Genomic DNA, 21,881 nt, shown 5'->3' with positions numbered 1-21,881 from the left:
TCAGAAACTAAGATAGTAATCCAGTTATTTATGCCAAAATCATTTAAAAAAAAAAAAATCGATTTTGAATTAAGGATGGAGCTTCATTACGTTCAGAATTGTTTCTATCGGCTACACTTTCTGAGATAGGACACATTAAGTATTACATGAGTAGGAACTTACCTTCTGAGGTAAAGCAAATATCACCAGTTTTTCCACGGCCGAAAAATTAATAGTTTAGTTGCTTTCCACATGACATATTAGAAGTACATAATCCATTATCTATGTTCAGTTGAAAATAAGTTGGCAAACACGGAAAGATCACGAAAAACCTTTTGAGAAAATTTTGCATCCTCCTTTTTCTGTATCAAAATAAAAAAATCACTGTTTTGGGGTTTTTTCAAAAGCTTGAAAATGTGGGTACTCAATTTTGGTAGAGCCAGCCGAATAAGGACCAGATTTTTTTTTATTATCAGGCTATGTTCATATGCTTCGCTAAATTGAAGTAGGATCAGACGAAGTTGCTTAAAGAAGGTTGGTGTCTAATGCTCGCAGAGTTTGTCTTTAGATAGAGATGTTTGAATCTAAGGAAATGCTGTATTTTCGGCAGCATCAATCTATGGAGACATCCTTACCCGCCTTGAGAAGAATCTACACTAGGAAGTGTGCTAAAGAAGCACATTCATAGTCCAAATAAAGGGATGAAAATAAAATTTGAACATAGCTCTGGAGGAGTCAAAACTGACAAATTCCAAAAGTGTTATGACTAGTGTGTGGGGTGTTTATAATGATATTTATGTGTATCTAAGTTCAAAACTTTGAAAATGTATTCTAGCATAAGCTAGTATAGTTAATATGGACTTGGCCGACCTGACTCCTATGACCAACTATGCCGTATTCCACGTTTGCTGCATTCAACAAGCTCATGTGTTTTCACCAGAACTGTTCAAAACCGGTTTCAACACCACGATCAAAACCGGTTCATTTAATCCAGCATCTTTGAAGCAACTTGTTCATTTTCTATATCTTCTTTTTTTCTGGGTTAATTCCGCGGCGCTGTGTTCGCAAAATTCCCGAAATGTTAGATTTTTGGCAGATTTTGTGCTTTTAAGACTATTCAATTCATTCAAATAAAAAATAAAACATAACACGAATAATAATAAAAGACCTGGAAGCGAACTTGTTGAGGACCATAACAACAAAAATGGAAATTGAAGAAGAAAAAAAATTATAAAAAATTAGCGACTTAATAAATTTTTAAGACTTGAATTTTTATAAAATTATTAGACTAGATTAATACATTTAGTTAACCTTCGCCTGAACGCTTCAACAAATGGCTATAATGGAATAACCTCGGGAGACCATTTGAGATGGATATACAGCGCTGATAAAAAATTATGTTTTTATCTAGGCGCTTCATCCTTTAGACTATTGTTACCTTAAAAACGGCGGTCATTTTTTCCCTCCTTTCTCCTCTATCTGAGGATAAGGCTCCCGGGAAGGAGTTCAGTGCTGCTACCTGTTACCTGTAAACCTGTCTGCTACCTGTAAAGCAGAGTTATCGAGCCGAGTAAAGCAGAGCATCAATCCTTGTCTTTCAAGGTTTCAGTTGTTCTTTTGTGGCACCACATGCTGCCCTATTAGCACTATACTAAACCTTTTCGAGTGGTTACAAAAAAGTTTCAGGATCCCAAACATTAGTTAGGCAGCAATATTCAGTAACTGGTCTTATATAGATATTTTTAAGCTGAATATTACAAAGTAAGGTTGAGTAACACATTGTTTGTCCACCCAAATTCTATAGTTATCTTGAGAAAGACCAATTTTTGTTAGGAGTCTTTCAATACAGCAATCAACCACACTTTAGGAAAATTTTACTCTGTTAGTAATGTTAGATCATTTCTAAGCGTGGTTTGTCTTTAAAGACCTATTTCTTTAAAGACCAAAACTATTCCTTCGCCTTTAAATATTCCTTTTGTTATTTACTGTTAAACTGAATAATTATCAATTTTTATATTATTTGCGTTGGAAAGAAAAAGGAAAATAGGACAAGAAAAAGGACATGACAATTTGTTTTAATTTGCCTTGGATAACTCCCTTCTTTCACTTTCTAATTATTCAATATTTCAATACGCAATATTCAATACTCGAAATATTTCGAAATTCGAGATATTCAAGAATACTTCACTCCCTTCCTTTACTCTCTAATTATTCCATTCAAATTTCTTCTTTTTCTAAAGGCTGTATGCACGGTATGGCTGGCCCCCATCCCCTATTGCACTTCCTAGCTGAAGGGCATTGAGACGGATATAAGCAACGCTGTTTCAGACCTTAAGTGTCTAGTGCCGCATCCTTTACCATTTTGATATTTAGAATGGTTTCCATATAGAATTGTTTACCAGAATTTTCATAGAATTTGCCTGTCTGGGTCTTTTTAATTTCCCCCCTTCCTAAGAAATATTTTTTTATATTGACAGATCACTCTTACTCTCCTCACTCTCTTACTTCGTCACTCTCTAAAGTTGCATTTTCTTGGTTTCCTTCTTTTTAGGTTTAAAATCAATTTGAAGCTTTTTTTCATGTTCTCCTATAATAATTGTAATAATTAATTGCCATCATTATTACAATTATTATTGACATATACAATTATTATTATTATTAATTAATGTTATTAATTGTAATAATTAATAAAATTAGAGTAATAATTGCCAGCGCTAGGGGGTAAATAATTTTTATAGTGTGCGTGTGATTAATAAGATTTTGGGTGTTCAAGTTAATAAGTACCTGATTAGAATTTATCTAGAAAATAGATGGTGAGCTTATACACAAGACAAAACTTCGTAAAGAGAGTATTACTTCACAGTATAGGGGACAAAAAACCTAGTCTAAGAAATGGCTAGATGGATGTAGTGAAGATATTTTTTTTTCCAGATTTTTATTTTTTACAGTTAGATAAAGACTGGAAGAATAAAGACACAAGTCTGCAAAGTAAGACTAGAATATTGGAAGCCTTTCGGTAATTTATTTGAGGCCTTTTTGTAAAATGTCGGTAATTTACGTTTGGTCCTGAAATGTGGGCCATTTGAAAGGCCGATGAAGATTTGCCAAATGTTTTTCAGATGTTGTCCAAGGATTTTTTCAAATGTTGTCCACGGATGGTTTTATATACTCGCTTGACTGACAGCATATCAAACAGCAAGCTACACAAAAATGAGGTTAAATACCACTTTCTTTATCTATTACATTAAGAAATAAGTTTTTTCACCTAAAAGTAAAGAGCAGCATAAAAACTCAAAATGAATAGGAATTACTCCGCGTATGAAGAGGCCTGCAGTGTCCTCAACCTTCGCTCTAAGCTAAAGTCTTAAAGTTCTTTAAGACTAGTTGTCATTCAAATTCAACGGTTTAAGCAGTCTTTCTTAAAGAATTGTGACAAAAATTCAAATTTTAGTGTAAAGAGCGACGTGTTGAGGATGGGGCAACCCCCTCATATACGCAATAATAACCTAACAGACTGAATTTTTAAAATTCAGCTTTAAAAAACGTCGCCTTGGTTATACTACTTTGAACATACTTTATTTATCTATTTAAAAAAACGGAGTAAGCCACAGGTTTGTCTTGTTATTCGCTACATCCACATCCATATATTCATTACATCCACCATCTTTGTTAATAATTTAGTTATTTTAGGTTTCATTTCTTAGCATAAACAGTGAGGCGTTCAATAGTCGTTCTTTCCCATGGTATTTGAATGTCATTAAGAAAAATAAGCTCTGGCCTATGAAAAACCTCAAAAACTCCTCTGGTCTTGGTTTCAGCTCTTAGTGTAAGCAGCGAAGCAATAAGAGAAGTTTGCTTTCTCATATATGGAACAACATCTGTTTGTTTTTAGTCTTAATATAGCTCCTTACTTTATGGTTGAATAAACGAAAAATGAAAAAATGTCCCAATGTTGCATCTCTGGCCCATGAAAAAATCTAAAAAATTCCTCTGGTCTTGGTTTCATCTCTTAGCGTAAACACCGAGGAATTCAATAGTCTTTCTTTCCCATGGTATTTGAATGCCATTAAGAAAAATAAACTCTGGTCTATGAAAAATCTCAAAACTCCTCTGGTGTTGATTTCAGATCTCAGAGTAAACAGCGAGGCAATAAGAGAGGTTTGCTTCCTCATCTATGGAACAACCTCTGTTCGTTTTTAGTCTTAATATAACCCCTTACTTTATGGTTGAATAAACGAAAAATGAAAGAAGTGTCCCATTGTTGCATCTCTGGGCCATGAACAAATCTAAAAAATTCCTCTGGTCTTGGTTTCATCTCTTAGCGTAAACACCGAGGCATTCAATAGTCGTTCTTTCCTATGGTATTTGAATGCAATTAAGAAAAATAAACTCTGGCCTATGAAAAATCTCAAAAACTTCTCTAGTCTTGTTTTCAAATCTTATTGTAAACAGGGAGGCAATAAGAGAGGTTGGCTTCCTTATACATGGAACAACCTCTGCTCGTTTTTAGTCTTACTGTAGCTCCTTGCTTTATAGTCGAATAAACAAAAAATGAAAGAAACGTCCCATTTTTGCATCACTGGACCATGAAAAAATCTCATATATACTGGGCTCAGAAAAAATACAGTATATTCTATCATGCTAGTTTATCCTTGAAGATATATGTAAGAAACCAGTAATCGAATTTTTCTAAGTGAGAACTTTTAGCTGTCATGAATTGTCCATCAATGTTTCATTAAAACTGGTCATCTTGCTGTCACAGGCCTTCGTTTCACCTCTTAGCGTAAACAGCGAGGCAATAAGAGAGGTTGGCTTCCTCATATACGGAACAGCTTCTGTTCGTTTTTACTCTTAATGCAACTCCTTACTTTATAGTTGAATAACACTCACCCTTATCACCTTTCTTATAGAGGGGTTTAATCAAATTTTACTAAAATCGCCAGACACTTCCCCTTTTTTAAAGATCATATTCATAATCTGATTTAATATAATATCATAAATCGTCATTTATCTCTAACTGTACAACCATCATATTTATGAAACTTATTCATCACACTATCTTCACTTGGAGCGTTATTATTTGTCAATGTTTTTAGTATTGTCTATAAATCTTCCTCGCAAAATAAATATGTAACTTTTCCTGTAAAGTTATCATTTCGTTTAACTTTATCACGGTTTATCATGTTCTCAAAATGTTCTACCATTCTCTCTTTAACTCTTTGCTTATCACCACGTTCCTGTCTTTAACTGGGACATGTTCAGATAGACTATTCCCTCTGAGTTTTTTAACATGCCAGTATAATATTTCAGTATTATGCCACCTGGCTTTATGTTCCAGGTCTTCAGCAGTTTTATCCAAAGCGTCAACTTCACACCTCATTAATTTATATTTTAATGATTCTCTTCTTTCAGTATATGCCTCTTATTTTCATGAGACCTGTCACTCAAATACCCTCAATGGTAGAAACAATTATTGTCATCTAGAATTAAGCGTTTGCGCAGCAACTACGAGTAATTATAAAAAACAGTGACATTGTTCAGTGATTACTTTCCACACTTTCTTTCTTCTCCACTTTCTGTTATGTCAGAAAAAAAAATATTTCAACACTAGCAGCTATAACAATTGTTTTTCCTGCAGAAAGAAATGTAGCGATTAAACTGGATAGGCAGAAATATAAATAAAACAAATTGTCAGAGGCGTATATCTCTTGATTACAACTGAATTTGGCCATTAAAATGGGTATTAAACTCATAAGTTGGATAAAAAAATTATATCTCACCAAAGATAAAAGTATTAAAATTTAAAAGTAGGATGGATTTTTTTGATATTGCCTGTACCAAAAAAAAGAACTTCTATGATTAATTTCAACTTTTTCTTTTCATGAACGATTGTGATTTCGAAGATTGTTATTTAGGAAGTAATGACAGTGCTTGAAGCTTAAGGAATTTAAGTGTTTGTGTAATTCTCCTCTAAGCATTGCTTTAAAAATTCAGATCTCTTTTCAGTTGTGACTATAATAAGGTTAGCCACTCAATGAGCCTGAGGACATCCTTACCCATTTAAAAGTAAAAAATTACACATAATCCAAAGTTTTTTCTCTTGTTGAAACAAAAAACAACACTACTAGAACTTCAGTCTAAGAAATCAAGAGGGAGAGGGGAGGAGTACCCCCTCCCACATACGAACTTTTTAAGGTGCTAAGTTACTTTTAATTTGATTTTTGTTTCTTCTGTTCCGTCTTTCTAATCAATTTAAATTCTTAGGAAACATTTTCATTCAATTTCTTTCAAAGCTTTCTTTCTAATTCAGTCTTATTCTTTCTCTGAAGTGTGCATATTTTCATCCTTTGGTTTTAGCTTTTATTTCATTCTCGTTCTTTTCTTCAATTTCGTCTTAAATCTTATACAGTGGTGATTGTACTTCATTCGCGCATTACACATTGACCTTTCTTTCTATTTTATAAATCTATTTTGTAAGTGTAACCAAATTTAGCAGAAGTTTTAAATTAAAAATGAATAATTCAAATTAATAATAATGAAATTAGAATACATAATTGAAAAATTAAAATAAATATTCAAGTGAATTAATCTAAAATTTGTACCTTATTAATGAAAATTATAATTTTTTATTAGGGAAATCTATAGGGTGGTCATTTTAGTAAATATGGAGCCGGGACCGTACACCGCAGTAGGCCTATACACAATGGCTATTACATCATTTCTAGACAAAAGTATTTATTTTCTTCCACGAAGCAGGAATACAAAATTATAGTGACTTTTTCAAGAAAACATAAAATGAAATATAAAGTGTTACAAAATTGTAGGCCAGAGAAACCATTTGAGAAGACTGGAGCTACGATTACACAAAACACCAAAAAAAAACTTCATTAGCAAAGTACTATAGAAAAGGGTATAAAACCAGTGGTGTCAATTCACTGTAATGGGGGGGGGAGTTAGGCAAAAATAAATTTTTCAAAATCTAGGCTGGGCTATGAAGATAACATAAACTCTTTTTTAATCAGAACATAAACAAAATTATTTTCAAATCCAGAGAAAGGAGGGGTGAAAATGCCCCCCTACCCCTCATTTGACTCTATTGTGTAAAACTGGATTTCTATGCAGTCTCTCTCCCCACTTTTGTAAGATTCCTTGCTTTTAACCCATATTCACCCTTAATGCAAAAGTCAAGTGGTGTCTGTTGTTTTAATTTTCCCATTAAAAGAAGCGTAATACAGGATGGAATCAAAGGTTAAGACAGTTTTTTAAACAAGAGAAAAACATGTGACATTGCTCTAAAACACCCTACCCCTTGATTGTGTCCAACCCCAGAGATAAAGGGTATACAGGGATTTTACGGGTGCTCAATATGTACACTGTTTTGTGTAATTTTAGCAAACAGATTACATTTATGGTTTAAAAGTTCAAAATTTGAAAATTGTAAATTGAAATTTGCAAACTGGATATGCAATGTTTTTTTTGACCAAATTGCAATTTTTTTTAACCACCACAATGACGCACTATGGTGTATTTATGCTTTAGACCAAAAACCTTATCTGGGTATACTCTGGTTAACTACGTTTCTTAAACTGCCTTCAATTAGCAAAATTAAAAAGTCAATTAACAAGAATTTTTACAAGAAGAATACGAGATTTTAGCTACTACACTTTGCGATAAGAAGACTAAAAAAGTTTTTTCTAAAAATGTACACGGCGATCTTTAGAATTTCTGATTTCACCAGTAAGTACGTCAAGTGAGATTGGATAAGGTTTAATCTGGACCGCAAGTACTTCTACATATTCAGCATTAAAAAGAATTTAATTTGATGAAATCAGGCTCTCATAATTCATTTAATCAGCCTAAAAGAATCAAAATGAGAATTAATCTAGAAAATAAATACGGCGTGTTTGGATTAAACTTTCTTATGAATTTCAAGGGTCATGTAACCGGTTTAAACAGAGTCTGGAGAATTAACAATAGTTCGAGTAGTGTGGAGACATCCAAACTCTGCCGGTTAATAAATATATCAGAAGATAAATAAATATATAAGAAGTGCTAGAAATAACCCATACCTAATACTTGAGATAAAGTTAACACAACACAAGAGTTAAAAAAGAGCAAAGGTTTTATTTTTAAAAGAAGTTTGGTTTTTGGTTTTTAATAGTCTCATTTTAAAAAGATAATCAAGAAAATCAAAAAGTTTTATAACTTGTAATATAAGTACAATCTTGCATAGTCTTCGTACTGAAATAAGAAGTTTAAGATATTAAAATAAACTAACTACTAACTAATATATGAGCGAACAAAATGTTCCAAGGTATTTAAATTATATCAGCGAGACTCATGTCACGCTGTGGAAACTAGTAAATTAACATTATGAGATTGAGAAGGAACAAATTATTCTACTCACATCTAAGCAAAGCTACCCACACTCGCCAAAGTACCAATACCAACTAACTCCTTCCAAAATCCTCCCGTCCTTCTATACAACCCCTGTTTTTCAATTCGCACTGGTTATTTAGCAAGAATCAATTCGTACAAACAAATATTTCCAAGGCTATACCAAGAAGAGATTAATCCCTGGTAAACAACCCATAAACCTAATAACAAGATTCTTACAGTCAACGTGTTAATACTAACGAAAATGTGATATTAACTTAAAAATTTTTTCAAGCTTTTCAAAATTTAAAATTTTTAAACAAACAAACGGAAAATCTTAGAAATCTGCAGTTTCAGAGGATAACGTTTTCATTTTGTTTTATTTAGTAGTAAAAATTAAACTCTCATAATTAAAAAATTTTGCTTAAGCGCTTAAAATAAAAAAAGAAAACACAGCCGTTTTTTAGTCAAATTTAGCGGTTATGTATTTCCTTGCTTATGTGTTTTTTCGGTTTAAAATCACAAAAATGGTATACTTTCCTAGAAACTTCATAGTTTTGAAACACCAGAACAAATACTCCTAGAAAATAGATATCCAGTACTTGAATTAAAAAAAAAAAAAAACTGACATATACTGCCAAGACGGTAGTCAGATAGGGGTTGATCGATCATAACTCGCTTTTAAAATTTGCAAATTTCGAAGTTTTAAACCAAAAATGTGATCTGTTTGCTTACACAAAACTGTGCACATATTGAGCACTCTTTAAATCTCCGCGTACCCTTTATCTCTGGGATTGGACAAAGCAGTTTGTGTGCAGTTGTGTTGACATACTTACTCTTAGAAATTCTAAGTATCGCCGTGGACATTACAGCATTTCAATCAAATAACTATGCAACTGCAAATGTAAAATGCACTAAAAACTCACTTTTTCACTTCTAATTTGTAATTGTTCCACACTCATTAAAAACAAAAGTATAAAATAGACATTTTTATCTTAAGCCAAACAATATTCTCTTCGAACAGACAACATATTCGGCTTGTATGGAACATTAACCCTTACTCTACGACATCGCTACTCCCAAAAGACTTATTCCACACTAGATAGCTACGCAAATCTGCTTCAGAAACACTCGCCCGGACTTGACTCAAAGCAGCTTTAAAATCTTCGAGATTCACAGGTCGCTATATTAATTATTGAAATTCAATTATAATCTTTATTTCATATTTTTTAATTATTTCATGGTTTAACTTAATTTTAATGATTTTAAATAAATACAATTTTAATAATTTACAGCTGGGTTCCATTTTACCAAGCTAGGTCCCAATTACTACAGCACTTGTTTTCATCATATTTTATATTAACTTTTATTATTATACTTTTTATTATACTTTATTATTATAGTTTTATTTATTATTATACTTTTCCGTTTTCATTATAGTTTTTACATTGTATCAGATTAACAATGCTTCTTGACTACTAAGGTCCTTTACATTGGCCCTGTACTTGACTTATCTATAATTAATTATAAACAAGTTATCTCTTAGTTTATCATTTTTTTTAATAAATTGATTTTTTAAAGTTATTTCATAATTTAATTAATTTAACTTAATTTTAATTATTTTAAATAAACATAATTTTAATAACTTACAGCTGGGTTCCATTTTACCAAGCTAGGTCCCAATTACTACAGCACTTGTTTTCGTTATATTTTATTTTAACTTTTATTATTATAGTTTTATTGATTATTATACTTTTACGTTTTTATTATACTTTTTACGTTAACAATGCTTCTTGACTACTAAGGTCCTTTACATTGGCCCTGTACTTATCTGGACTTAACTTATCTATAATTAATTATAAATAAGTTATCTCTTAGTTTATTATTTTTCTAAATAAATTGAATTTTTTTAAAATTATTTCATAATTTAATTAATTTGACTTAATTTTAACGATTTTAAATAACCATAATTTTAATAGTTCAATCTATAATTTAATAATTAATTATTAGTTTCATATTAATCATATGATATTAAATTAATTAATTTCAATGCAGTTATCTCTTAGTTTATAGAGGCTATGGTCTATAAAGGAAACAATTATAGGTGTTCGTTCTTTTATATAAATAGGGAGCTAAAGCATTTAGTATTTTTTTTATGGACTTTGCCATAAAAGATTAGCTTAAAATAATTCATCAGTTTGTAACAATTGGTAACCATAATTATTGATTAAGCTAAGGAAATCAGTGACACACCTAGTATACCAAAAACCGTAAAATACTAGACACCAGCTAATGTTATTTGAAGCAATATTGTCAAATATTCTTTGTTGGCTAAATACGCCTCGGGAAAAAGAGCTAAATCGGCTATAGACACCTTAAAAGAAAAGGCCATCCATTTACCGACAGCCAGAAAAGCTTGAATATCTAGTGGAATAGTTATAGGTAAAATATTTATAGATTCTAAATTATGCCGAAAATTGTTAGCAACGTTATAAAAATGGCGTGAAACTTGAAGTTCCATCAGAATCTACTTAAAACTTCTTTCATAAACTTCGTTTTCGGATCTTAAGTAAAAAAAAACTACACGTCATCACGTGGTATAAATTTCAAAAAATGAGTCATTTTCAATCGTGTAAAGTGTCAGTTCAAACATTTTTACGGGCTGCTTGTTGCTAGAATACTAGAAGTTTTGGCACCATTTTAGCACATACTTTTCTCATCTTAAGATTCTCAAGTAAAATTTAAGCATTCTTAATCAATAAATATAGGTTCGTCAAATGCGGGAATCCTTAATTGACGGTCAGACCGGATAAAATTACCAACTCTTTTGACATTTTCATTTATTTTTGACGTTGAAGGCCGTCCTTGCCACAAATCATCTTCAACGTCTTTTCGGTCATCTTTAAGACGCTTAAACCATTCAAAAAAACGTGTCCAAAATAAGTATTCTCCGTTACACAGTTGTTTCACTAAATTATAAGTCTCAGTAGCAGTTTTTCAAGTTTTAATTTTGAGAGAAAGATGGGTTTATTACTGTAAATAAACAAAACAAAACAAGCGAATGGCCCGAATCAAAGCTTGTGAAATTGAAACTTTACGAAAATTCGTTGCTCAACTAATTACACTAGCCATTTTATAACACGAATGTGGGCTTCCACTAAATGGTGTTGTTTACAGAAGCGAGACTAACTGCATACTAAAGTAAAGAGAAAGCTTCACACTAAACAGCTATTGTTTAATGGTGGTTCAGGCATGACTGCCTGATTCGCAATATCATCAGTCTCTTTACTGTATAGCCACAACTCCAGTTATTAACAAAAAAAGAAAGAGAAGATCATAGAAGATCATAAAATTGTTTGAGGGAGCATGGATAAGTGTATTAGGGATGTTGGAAGGTAAATAATTGCTGAGAACACACTGACTAATCATGACAAACAAAAATATTTTTTTATAATTAAGAACACGCTTGGTCAAATGCTCCCCATAAGCTTGTAATTGTGTTGCGAGAGCAACACTTTGGTTTTGTCCCGTTTTTTTTTGTTTTTTTTTTCCTATGCCGCCGATCTCAGCTTATTCCTGGAAACTGGTAAGGGTCTAACCTGTGCGGTTTTTACGGAAAGTGTGGACCTCAGGCCGCATTGATGAATATGACATTACATTTTGGAAAGCTCCGTAGAACTCTTGCCTGGGGCCAAAAAGGATGGTTTTTGCTTGTCCTCGAGCCAGAGCCTATGGTGTGCGAAGTGAAGTGGAGTTATATAGCCTATGTCAGAGAGGAGTATCTGAAGTTGTGCAGCCAAGCTTTCGTTTCATCAAACCATGTTTCTGCTTTCGAGTCGAAAGCTCCGTTCTAGCAGCCAAGCAGGCAGGCACCAGTTTCAAATTGAAGATGGACTAAAATCTATAAGTGTTAAATATATGCGGTAGTTCCCCGGCCCCACAGCCAATATATCTTCTTTGAGTGATAAATAGAAAAATTTACAGAAACAAAAAAGTGCGATTTTCCCACGGGTCCGAAAGTGCTGCCATCTATTGTTTCTAGCCATTTCTGTTCGTGATTTCAGCTGACTTTACCATTCTTTTTTTTTCTACTTGGGATTGCAATAGAGAAATGGTATCAGATATACCTCTTAAACTTTAAAAGTTCTCTCATTGCTAAAGAAATTAGAGCTTATCCTTTGCTCCTTTCTAAGTGGTGGTGTTAGAAAGTTGGCCTCCGGCAAAAAAGTCAACTTTTGAACTAAGACAGATAGAATTTTTTTTTCAATGACAATCGATAGACCTTGATGAGCTGATCAAAGTATATGTCATCCATTTTTTGTTACAAAAATTCCTTCATGACATACACCAGTTTGAAAGTTTCAAGGGGTTGACAACTTCAGTGGTAAGGTACACACTTGAACCAAAAATAGGCCGATACCAATTGTGAGATATGTAGGGGACTTCCAAGCCACAGTCGATTATTAGCTTATAATCATCTTTGGCAATGAGGGGTTTGCAACTTTTGCTGATTGGTGTACCTATTATCTGTTTCTGGTGTAATTGATGGTAAGAACAACTTGGTTCCCGATTGTAAGACATGTAGGGGAGTTGTAAGTATTAATCGGCTGTTAGGCTACAATGACTTCAGTGACAAGGGGTTTGGAACTTTTGCTAGTTGGTGTACCCATTATTTGTTTCCGGTGAACTTGGATGTATATCCCGGGAGAGGGACTTGTAAGTAAGAATCGGTTGCTAGAGGAGGCTCACGAGGGACTACAAATTTGTGCAAATTGGTACACATCTATGGAATCAGGGACCCATAAATTTCCTGTAATGACTCGCCATCCAATAATAAGCGATCCTGGATGGCGAGTCATTACAGGAAATTTATGGGTCCCTGATTGTATTTTGATCCTGAAAAGTTACAGATAGCTTTATAATACCAACTAGATTACATAAGATAATGTTCCAAGTTTCCATCCGTCACGATGTCTACGATTGAAAAGGATAAAGTTCAACCGGCTGCAAAGTGACATTTAGGGGCCTAGTAAGTAATAATCGGCTGTTAGTGTGGACCTCGGGCCGGATTGATGAATATGACATTATATTTTGGAAAAGTCCGTACGACTCTTGCCTGGGGCCAAAAAGGATGGTTTTTGCTTGTCCTCGAGTCAGAGCCTATGGTGTGCAAAGGATAAAGTTCAACTGGCTGCAAAGTCAATTTAGTCCCTTCTTCCAATATTTTTTTTTTCAACCCTGAGGAATAGCCTTTGATCATCTGATTACTGATTGTGTTATTCTTTGTCTCTCACGGAAGAGGGACTTGTAAGCAAGAATGGGTTGCTAGAGGAGGTTCATGAGGGGCTACAAATTTGTGCAAATTGGTGCACATCTATGGTATTTGATCCTGAAAAGTTACGGATAGCTTTATAATACCAACTAGATTATATAAGATAATGTTCCAAGTTTCCATCCGTCACGATGTCTACGATTGAAAAGGATAAAGTTCAACTGGCTGCAAACTCAATTTAGTCCCTTTTTCCGATATTCTTTTGCTGTTGTTTTTTCAACGCTGAAGAATTTGATCATGTGATTACTGATTGTGTTCTTCTTTGAATATGCCGTTTTGAAAGCTTTGATAGTTTTGACAACTTCAGCATTTAACCGATAGCGAAGAAACAAAACCAAAGTGTTGCTCTCGCAACACTTTAATCGGCAAAGCCGGACAAAGGTTGCCGCAACACTTCACGTTGCCCAGGCAACGTAGGTCTAGTTTTGATTGGAAATCAAATACCCTTTCATCGTTGCTTCGAAAGGGTTCTAGTTTAGTTTTAATGTTTATTTTGAGGTTTGGCATTTATTTTGTCCTCTGGAATTTAATCTTTATTTTTTTAATTATTATTATGTACTGAGGATGGTGGAGAGGAGGTCTCAGCCTAAATATTTGCATTATTTTTCTTCTGTTTTTTCACTGACTAATATTGTCCTCGTTTCTCTCTTCTTTGCAAATTTTGTTTTGCAGTGTTGGAAGGATATTGGCTAGTATTAATTTCTAGAAACAGAGATATGAAAGACAAAATAATAGGATAAGTTTTAAAGAATAAACTTATAGCAGGTACTGCATCAAAGCAAAACAGAAAAGATTTAAAAAAAAAAAAAAAAAAAAACAGAACAGAAACAGGACATTTGTTTTTGTCGGACCTGTTTCTGTTCTATTTTCGATAACCTGTTTCTTCTGTTTCTGTTTTTTTACCTGTTTTCTGTTTTCTTTTTTTTCTTTTAGCCAAGTGCTTGTGTTTACGCCGCTGTTAAAGCTTGCTACCTTGGACGGATTGAAAGGTCTTCATGCTTTAGTCACCTCCTTCATCAATGCTCGCAAGTTCTGAGGAGAAATTGTAGAGTAAGCCGCTAAATGCGAATCTGATGACAATAAAGATGAACTGGAAGAAGGCTCAAGTACAAAGCAAGAGATTGATGCAGATGATGATTATCTACCCGATTTCATAGATGAGGATATTGCCAAATACCTCGTCCGATATGGATGATCCTGCCAAGTTGGATGAAGAAAGTGCATATGATGATTGAGCTGAAACTACATTTGACTCTGGAGGCAGCATTAGAGACATAGTTTTTATTTTATTTTATTTAGCTAGCTCTTGTAACTAATGTTTGTTTTTTTGCATGAGAAGAAGCTCTAGTCTAACTAAAAGACATCCTCAGGTGACTGAGAAGCTGTAGCTTCTCATTTTAACTTTAACTTTATATTAACTTTAACTTTAACGTTAACTTTAACATTAACTTTAACTCTCATATTAACTTTAAAGCTGGTCCAATACAGAGCCAGGAGCTTAAGGTCAATCTCCAAGGTTTGAAGCCAATGCTATTTTCCTATAGCAGCGAAATGCGTATTAACAACAGACACGAGCAGATTCTTTGATGAAAAAATTCCTGTGGCTTCATTGAAAGCTTTAACATGAATAGGCCGAACAAATTTGCATTTTTTTTCTTTAGAGATTTATAAAAAAATTAATTAGTGGGGACACCTCTAATTTTTAAAAGTAGTAATAAAATTAATTTTAGAAGACGTAGAGAATTGTAAAGTAGCCTCTCGATTTGCCACGAGGTTTCAGAATTTTTGGCCGTGAATTTTTTTTTTTGTTATCATCAGTTTCCTTTAAAATTTGCCATTTAAGATATTCTTCCTTTACTATTTAAAAGGGTTGTATTAATCATACAGTTTTGATTTTTGTGTCGTGTTGTAGATCTTATACCGATAAATAATCCCAAAGATTCTCAAATTTGTAGTTATGTGGAATGATTTTTAGCAATAATTCTTAGTATTCAAGATTTCCTCCTTTCTCATTGGCTTAACCACTCCTTGAGGGGTTTGCCAGAATATCATTAAGAATGTTGACATCTCCTTAGCATTGCGACCAGATTTAAAAGGAAGTTGAAAATATGTATAGTTGGCAACAACACCTTGAGGCAATATCATATTTAACACTTCATACGAATTGGCATTTTGTAGGTTACAAAGCTGTTACAAAGCAGATAACATTATTGGCCTTTAAAAGTAAAGAAACACCGATTGTAGGCCTATAAAATGTATGAACATTATTTTTAAAAAGAACATTATTCTTAAAAACACATCATTTTAAATATTATTGCCCTTTAAAAGTAAAGAAACACCGATTGTAGACCTATAAAATGTATGAACCTTATTTTTAAAAAGAAAATTATTCTTAAAAACACATTATTTTAATCATTATTGGCCTTTAAAAGTAAAGAAACACCGATTGTACGCCTATAAAATGTATGAACGTTATTTTTAAAAAGAACAATAACCTTAAAGACACATTATTTTAAACATTATTGGCCTTTAAAAGTAAAGAAACACTGATTGTAGGCCTATAAAATGTATGAACATTATTTTAAAAAAGAATATTATTCTTAAAAAGAATATTATTCTTAAAAACACATTATTTTAAACATTATTGGCCTTTAAAAGTAAAGAAACATCGATTGTAGGCCTATAAAATGTATGAATATCATTTTTAAAAAGAACGTTATTCTTTAAAACACATTATTTTAAACATTATTGGCTCTTAAAAGTAAAGAAACGCCGATTGTAGGCCTATAAAATATACGAACATTGTTTTTTTTTTAAATCTAAAGTTGTAGGATATTCGTCCATTTTAGTTCCACGGGATCTCATTTCATTCCTAATAGTGCCGTATCTTGGAATATTTTGGTTTTTCCCCATCATCTCATACAGTTGACGATTTATAGGCTCGTTCATAAATGATTGATTACCCCGGTTTGGAACCGGGGTAATCATATACTTTGCTTTACGGAGTAATGCATATACTATTAAATTAATGTCGTTTAAAGTAATATATTCGTGAAGGTACATAATAAACATTGGGCACCCTTGCCCTCGGGTCATAAATACAAGTAGGGGAGGAAGGGAACCCCTAGGGGTATTTAATAAATTTTGAAACTACTTATATTTATATACTATTCGTCAAAAAAAAGAGCTAAGAGCTCATATCGCACTTGTGACGAGGTCAAGAGGAGCCAAGAGCTCATATGATATGACCTGTAGTAACATTCTAAGAATCAATAGATTGCTTTAAAAGGAAAATCAGAGGCTTAATGCTGGTCGGGATTTAAAATAAGAGCTCTGAGTCAAGAGGTCCTTCTAAATATCAAAATTCATTAAGATCCGATCACCCACTCGTAAGTTAAAAATACCTCAATTTTTCTAATTTTTCCTTTCCCTTCAGCCCCCCAGATGGTCGAATCGGGGAAAACAACTGTAACGAGTCAATTAGTGCAGCTCCCTGACATGCCTAACAATTTTCATCGTCCTAGCACGTCCAGAAGCACTAAACTCACCAAAGCGCTGAACCACACCACCTAACTCCCCCAAAAGAAAGCGGATCCAGTCTGGTTACGTCAATTACGTATCTACTGCGTTTATAAGCGTTTTCCAAGATTTCCGGTTTCCCCCTCCAACTCCCCCCCCAGTGTCAACAGATCTGGTCGGTATTTGAAAGAAGAGCTCTGAGACATGAGTTTCTCCTAATTATCAAATTTTATTAAGATCCGGTCACCCATTCTTAAGTTAAAAACACCTCAATTTTCAAATTTTTCCAAATTAACAACTTCCAGCTCCCCCAAAGAGAACGGATCCGTACCAATAATGTCAATCTCGTACCTGATGTCAAGCTTGTGCTTATTCTTCCCATCAAGTTTCATCTCGATCTCTCCACTCTAAGCGTTTTCCAAGATTTCCGGTTTCCAAGGTTTCTGTTTTTCCCTCCAGCCCTCTATGTCCTTGGATCCAATTCTAATTGAAAATGGATTATCTGAGACATAAGATTCTTCTGCATTTCATTAAGATCCGATCACCCATTCGTGAGATACCTCGATTTTCACGTTTTCCAAGAATTCCAGTTTCCCCCTCCAGCTCCCTTCAATGTCATCGGATCTGGTCGGGATTTAAAATGAGAGTTTTAAAGCACAAGATCCTTCTAGATATTAAATTTCATTAAGATCTGAACACCCGTTCGCAAGTTACAAATACCTCATTTTTTTCTAATTTTACTGAATTACCCCCTCCCCCCCAACTCCACCAAAGAGAGCGGGCCGGTTATGTCAGTCACCTATCTTGGACTTGTGCTTATTCTTTCCACCAGGTTTCATCCTGATCTCTCCGCTTTAAGCGTTTTCCAATATTTCCTGTCCCCCCCCCCAAATGACACTGGATCTGGTAGGGATTTAAAATGAGAGATCTTGGTTTCGAGATCCTTCTAAATAAGAAATTTCATTAAGGTACGATCACTCTTTCATAAGTCAAAATACTTAATTTTGTCTATTTTTTTAGAATTACCCCCCCCCCAGCTCTCCCAACTTCCTCTTCACCGGATCCGGTCGAGATTTAAAATAAGAGCTCCGAGACATGATATCATTCCAATATCAAATTTCAATAAGATCCAATCTCTCCTTCGTAAGTTGAAAATACCTTATTTTTTAATTTTTCAGAATTAACCCTTTTCCTCCCAACTCCCCTGAAGAGAGCAGATCCGTTCTAGTTACGTCAATCTCATATCTAGGACTTAAGATTATTTTTACCACCAAGTTTCATTCCAATCCCCCCACTCTAAGCATTTGCCATGATTTTAGGTTTCACCTCCCATCTTCCCCCTAATGTCACCAGATCCGGTCGGAATTTAAAATAAGAGCTATGAGACACGATATCCTTCCAAACATCAAATTTCATTGATATCTGATGACTCTTTCCTAAGTTAAAAATATCTCATTTTTTCTAATTTTTCAGAGTTAACCCTCCACCCCCCCCAACTCCCCCAAAGAGAGCGAATCCAGTCCGGTTACGTCAATCACGTATCTGCGATATTTGCTTATTCTACCCACCAAGTTTCATCCCGATCTCTTCACTCTAATCATTTTCCAAGATTTTCGGTTTCCCCCTCCACTTCCGCCTACTCTCATCGGATCTGGTTGGGATTTGTAATAAGAGTGCTGAAGCACAAGATCCTTCTAAATATCAAGTTTCATTGAGATCTGATTATCCCGTCCATAAATTGCAAATACCTCATTTTTAATTTTTCCGAATTACCCCCCCCCCAACTCTCCCAAAGAGTGCGGATCCGGTCCAGTTATTTCAGTCACGTATCTTGGATGTGTGCTTATTCTTGCCACCAAATTTCATCCTGACCTCTCCACTCTGAGCGTTTTCCAAGATTTCTGATACCCCCCCACAACTCTCCCCAATGAAACTGGATTCAGCCAGATCTAAAATGAAAGATCTGAGTTGCAAGATCCTTCTAAATATGAGATTTCATTAAGATTCGATCACTCCTTCATAACTTAAAAACACCTCATTTTTTCGAATTAACCTCACTCCACTCCCCCCCCCACAGACGGCCGAGTCGGATAAATGATTATTTCTAATTTAATCTTGTCTGGTATTGATTTTTCTCATTTTTCAGAATTAACCCTCCCCCCAACTTCTCCAAAGAGAGCGGACCCGTTCCGAATATGTCGATCACGTATCTAGGATTTGTGCTCATTTTTACCACCAAGTTTCATCCCGGTCTTTTTTTTCGAATTAACCTTCTCCCCACTCCCCCCAGATGATCGAATTGGGGAAACGACTATTTCTTATTTAATCTAGTCTGGTTCCTGATACGCCTGCCAAATCTCATCGTCCTAGCTTATCTGGAAGTGCCTAAACTAGTAAAACAGGGAAAGACAGACAGACAGACAGACCGACAGAATTTATGATCACTATATGTCACTTCGTAAATACAAAGTGCCACAAAAACTTGTTAATACCACAGAAATTTACGAAACTTTTTCTAAGACCTTTTAAGCCCTGAAAGCAAGAGATAAATTATGGTCTAACTCGGTGTCTTCAAGTATCGCCCCGATTTACGAACAATTAGCTACAACTGAAGCCCAGCTGGAGAAAATAGAAAGTCATCTGCTGGAAAATATAACCAATCAAACAGTTCGTGGTAACGAACTGTAGTAAGAAGCGACCCGGCTCAATAGCAACCGAAACTCTATAAAATGGAATTTTGATACCAATAGTTACATCAAAAGAATCACATTTTAATGTTGATTTTAAATATACAAGTTTCATCAAGACCAGTTATACCCATCGAAAGTTACGAGCCTGAGAAAATTTGCCTCATTTTAGATAATAGGGGGAAACACCCCCTAAAAGTCATAGAATCTTAACGTAGAACCTTCTTATTGTTCCGGTTACCTTATTGTAGAAGTTTCAAGCTCCTATGGAATTTCGCATTTTTTTGCCAGAAGACAGATCACGGATACGTGTTTATTTGTCTTTTTTTTTTTTTTTCCCAGGGGTGATCTTATCGACTGAGTGGTCCTAGAATGTCGCAAAAAGGCTCATTCCAACGGAAATTAAAAGTTCTAGTGCTCTTTTTAAGTGCCCAAAAAATTGGAGGGCACCTAGGCCCCCTCCCACGCTCATTTTTTCCCAAAAGTCTCCGGATCAAAATTCTGAGATAGCCATTTTATTCACCATAGTCGAAAAACCTAATGACTATGTCTTTAGGGACGACTCACTCCCCCGCAGTCACCGTGGGAGGGGCTGCAAGTCACAAACTTTGACCTGTGTTTTCAGGGAGATTTTTTTTGGTTTACGGGGGAGAGTTGAGGGGGGAGGGTTACTTGGGAGGATATTTCCGTGGAGAAACTTCTCATGGGGGAAGAGAATTTCAATGAAGGGGACGCAGGATTTTCTAGCATTATTTGAAAAAATAACGAAAAAATAAATATGAAAAGTGTTTTTCTACTGAAAGTAAGGAGCAGCATTAAAACTTAAAACGAACAAAAATTATTACGCATATGAGAGGTTTACCTTCTCGTTATACCTAACTCTTTACGCTAAAGTATTTTTAGTAATTTCAACTATTTATTCTACGGCCTTTGTGATTCAGAGGTCATTCTTAAGGAATAGGGACAAAATCTAAGCTTTAGTGTAAAGAGCGAGGTATCGACGAGGGTTTAACCCCCTAATATACGCAATAAAAACATACTAATATAGAAGTTCGTTACGTAAGTTAATTCGTAAGTTACGTATATTTTTTACCAATGAAGACGTTTGTAAAAAAATAAAAGTTCTAGTTGCTTTTTTAAGCAATCAAAAACTTGGAGGGCAACTACGCCCCCTCCCTCGCTCCTTTTTCTCAAAATCTTCCGATTAATTGCAATTAATTAATACGCAAATTTCGTTTTAATTATTTATGTGCAGAGAGCCAAGATCAAAACATGCATTAATTCAAAAACGTCCAGAAATTAAATAAAAAAAACAAGTTTTTTTAAATGAAAGTAAGGAGCAACAACAAAACTTAAAACGAGCAGATATTACTCCGTAAATGAAAGGAGCTTTTCCTCCTCAACACCCCGCTCTTTACGCTAAAGTGTCTTACTGTTTTAAAATAGAGTTAAGAGAAGAGTCAAACTTGAGCGTAAAGAGCGGGGCTTTGAGGAGGAAAAGCCCCTTTCATATATGGAGTAATTTCTATTCGTTTTAAGTTTTAATGCTGCTCCTTACTTTCATTTACTTTCAGTTACTGAAAAGTTCTATGACCCAAATTCATTGAACAAAGAAGGTATTGAACTGATAATCAGCCAGGTTTATGATTCAATCACGCTCGAGTTTAATCCAAAGTTTGCAAAAATTGAGCAGGCTCTACTGGATAGTCTCAGATTTCAAATTGAAAATTTGGAGGAGAGAATTGGTCGAATAGAAAAAAAGCTTGATAATTATGATCAAGAGTCCATGCATGATAGCCTTGTATTTCATGGGGTAAAGTAGTTTCCTGGTGTAGACACTCATACGACAATATCTAACATTATAAATAGCAAAATGTCTGTGCTCGGCCCTTTACTTTATTTAGTTTACGTGAACATGATGCGCGTTTATCTAAAGGATACATATATTACTAACATTATTGCGAACAAAATTTTCAAAATCCGCAGAT

General features: G+C 34.2%; 1 protein-coding gene across 1 annotated transcript in view; it reads right to left on the bottom strand.

Annotated features, from left to right (window-relative positions):
• Positions 1 to 3,539: 3,539 nt before the first annotated feature.
• The window catches only part of LOC136028496 (fidgetin-like protein 1), a 38,980-nt gene continuing 20,638 nt past the window's right edge, over positions 3,540 to 21,881 (bottom strand). Inside the window, 2 exon segments of the mRNA XM_065706339.1 lie at positions 3,540 to 5,611; positions 8,387 to 9,538. Coding sequence (XP_065562411.1) covers positions 9,413 to 9,538 — 126 coding nt within the window. The 3' untranslated portion in view covers positions 3,540 to 5,611; positions 8,387 to 9,412.

Source organism: Artemia franciscana, chromosome 6 (assembly GCF_032884065.1).
Source record: "Artemia franciscana chromosome 6, ASM3288406v1, whole genome shotgun sequence".
Classification (NCBI taxonomy): Eukaryota; Metazoa; Arthropoda; class Branchiopoda; order Anostraca; family Artemiidae; genus Artemia; species Artemia franciscana.
Note: the sequence above shows the minus strand (reverse complement) of the source record. Positions and strands in the feature narration are given on the sequence as shown.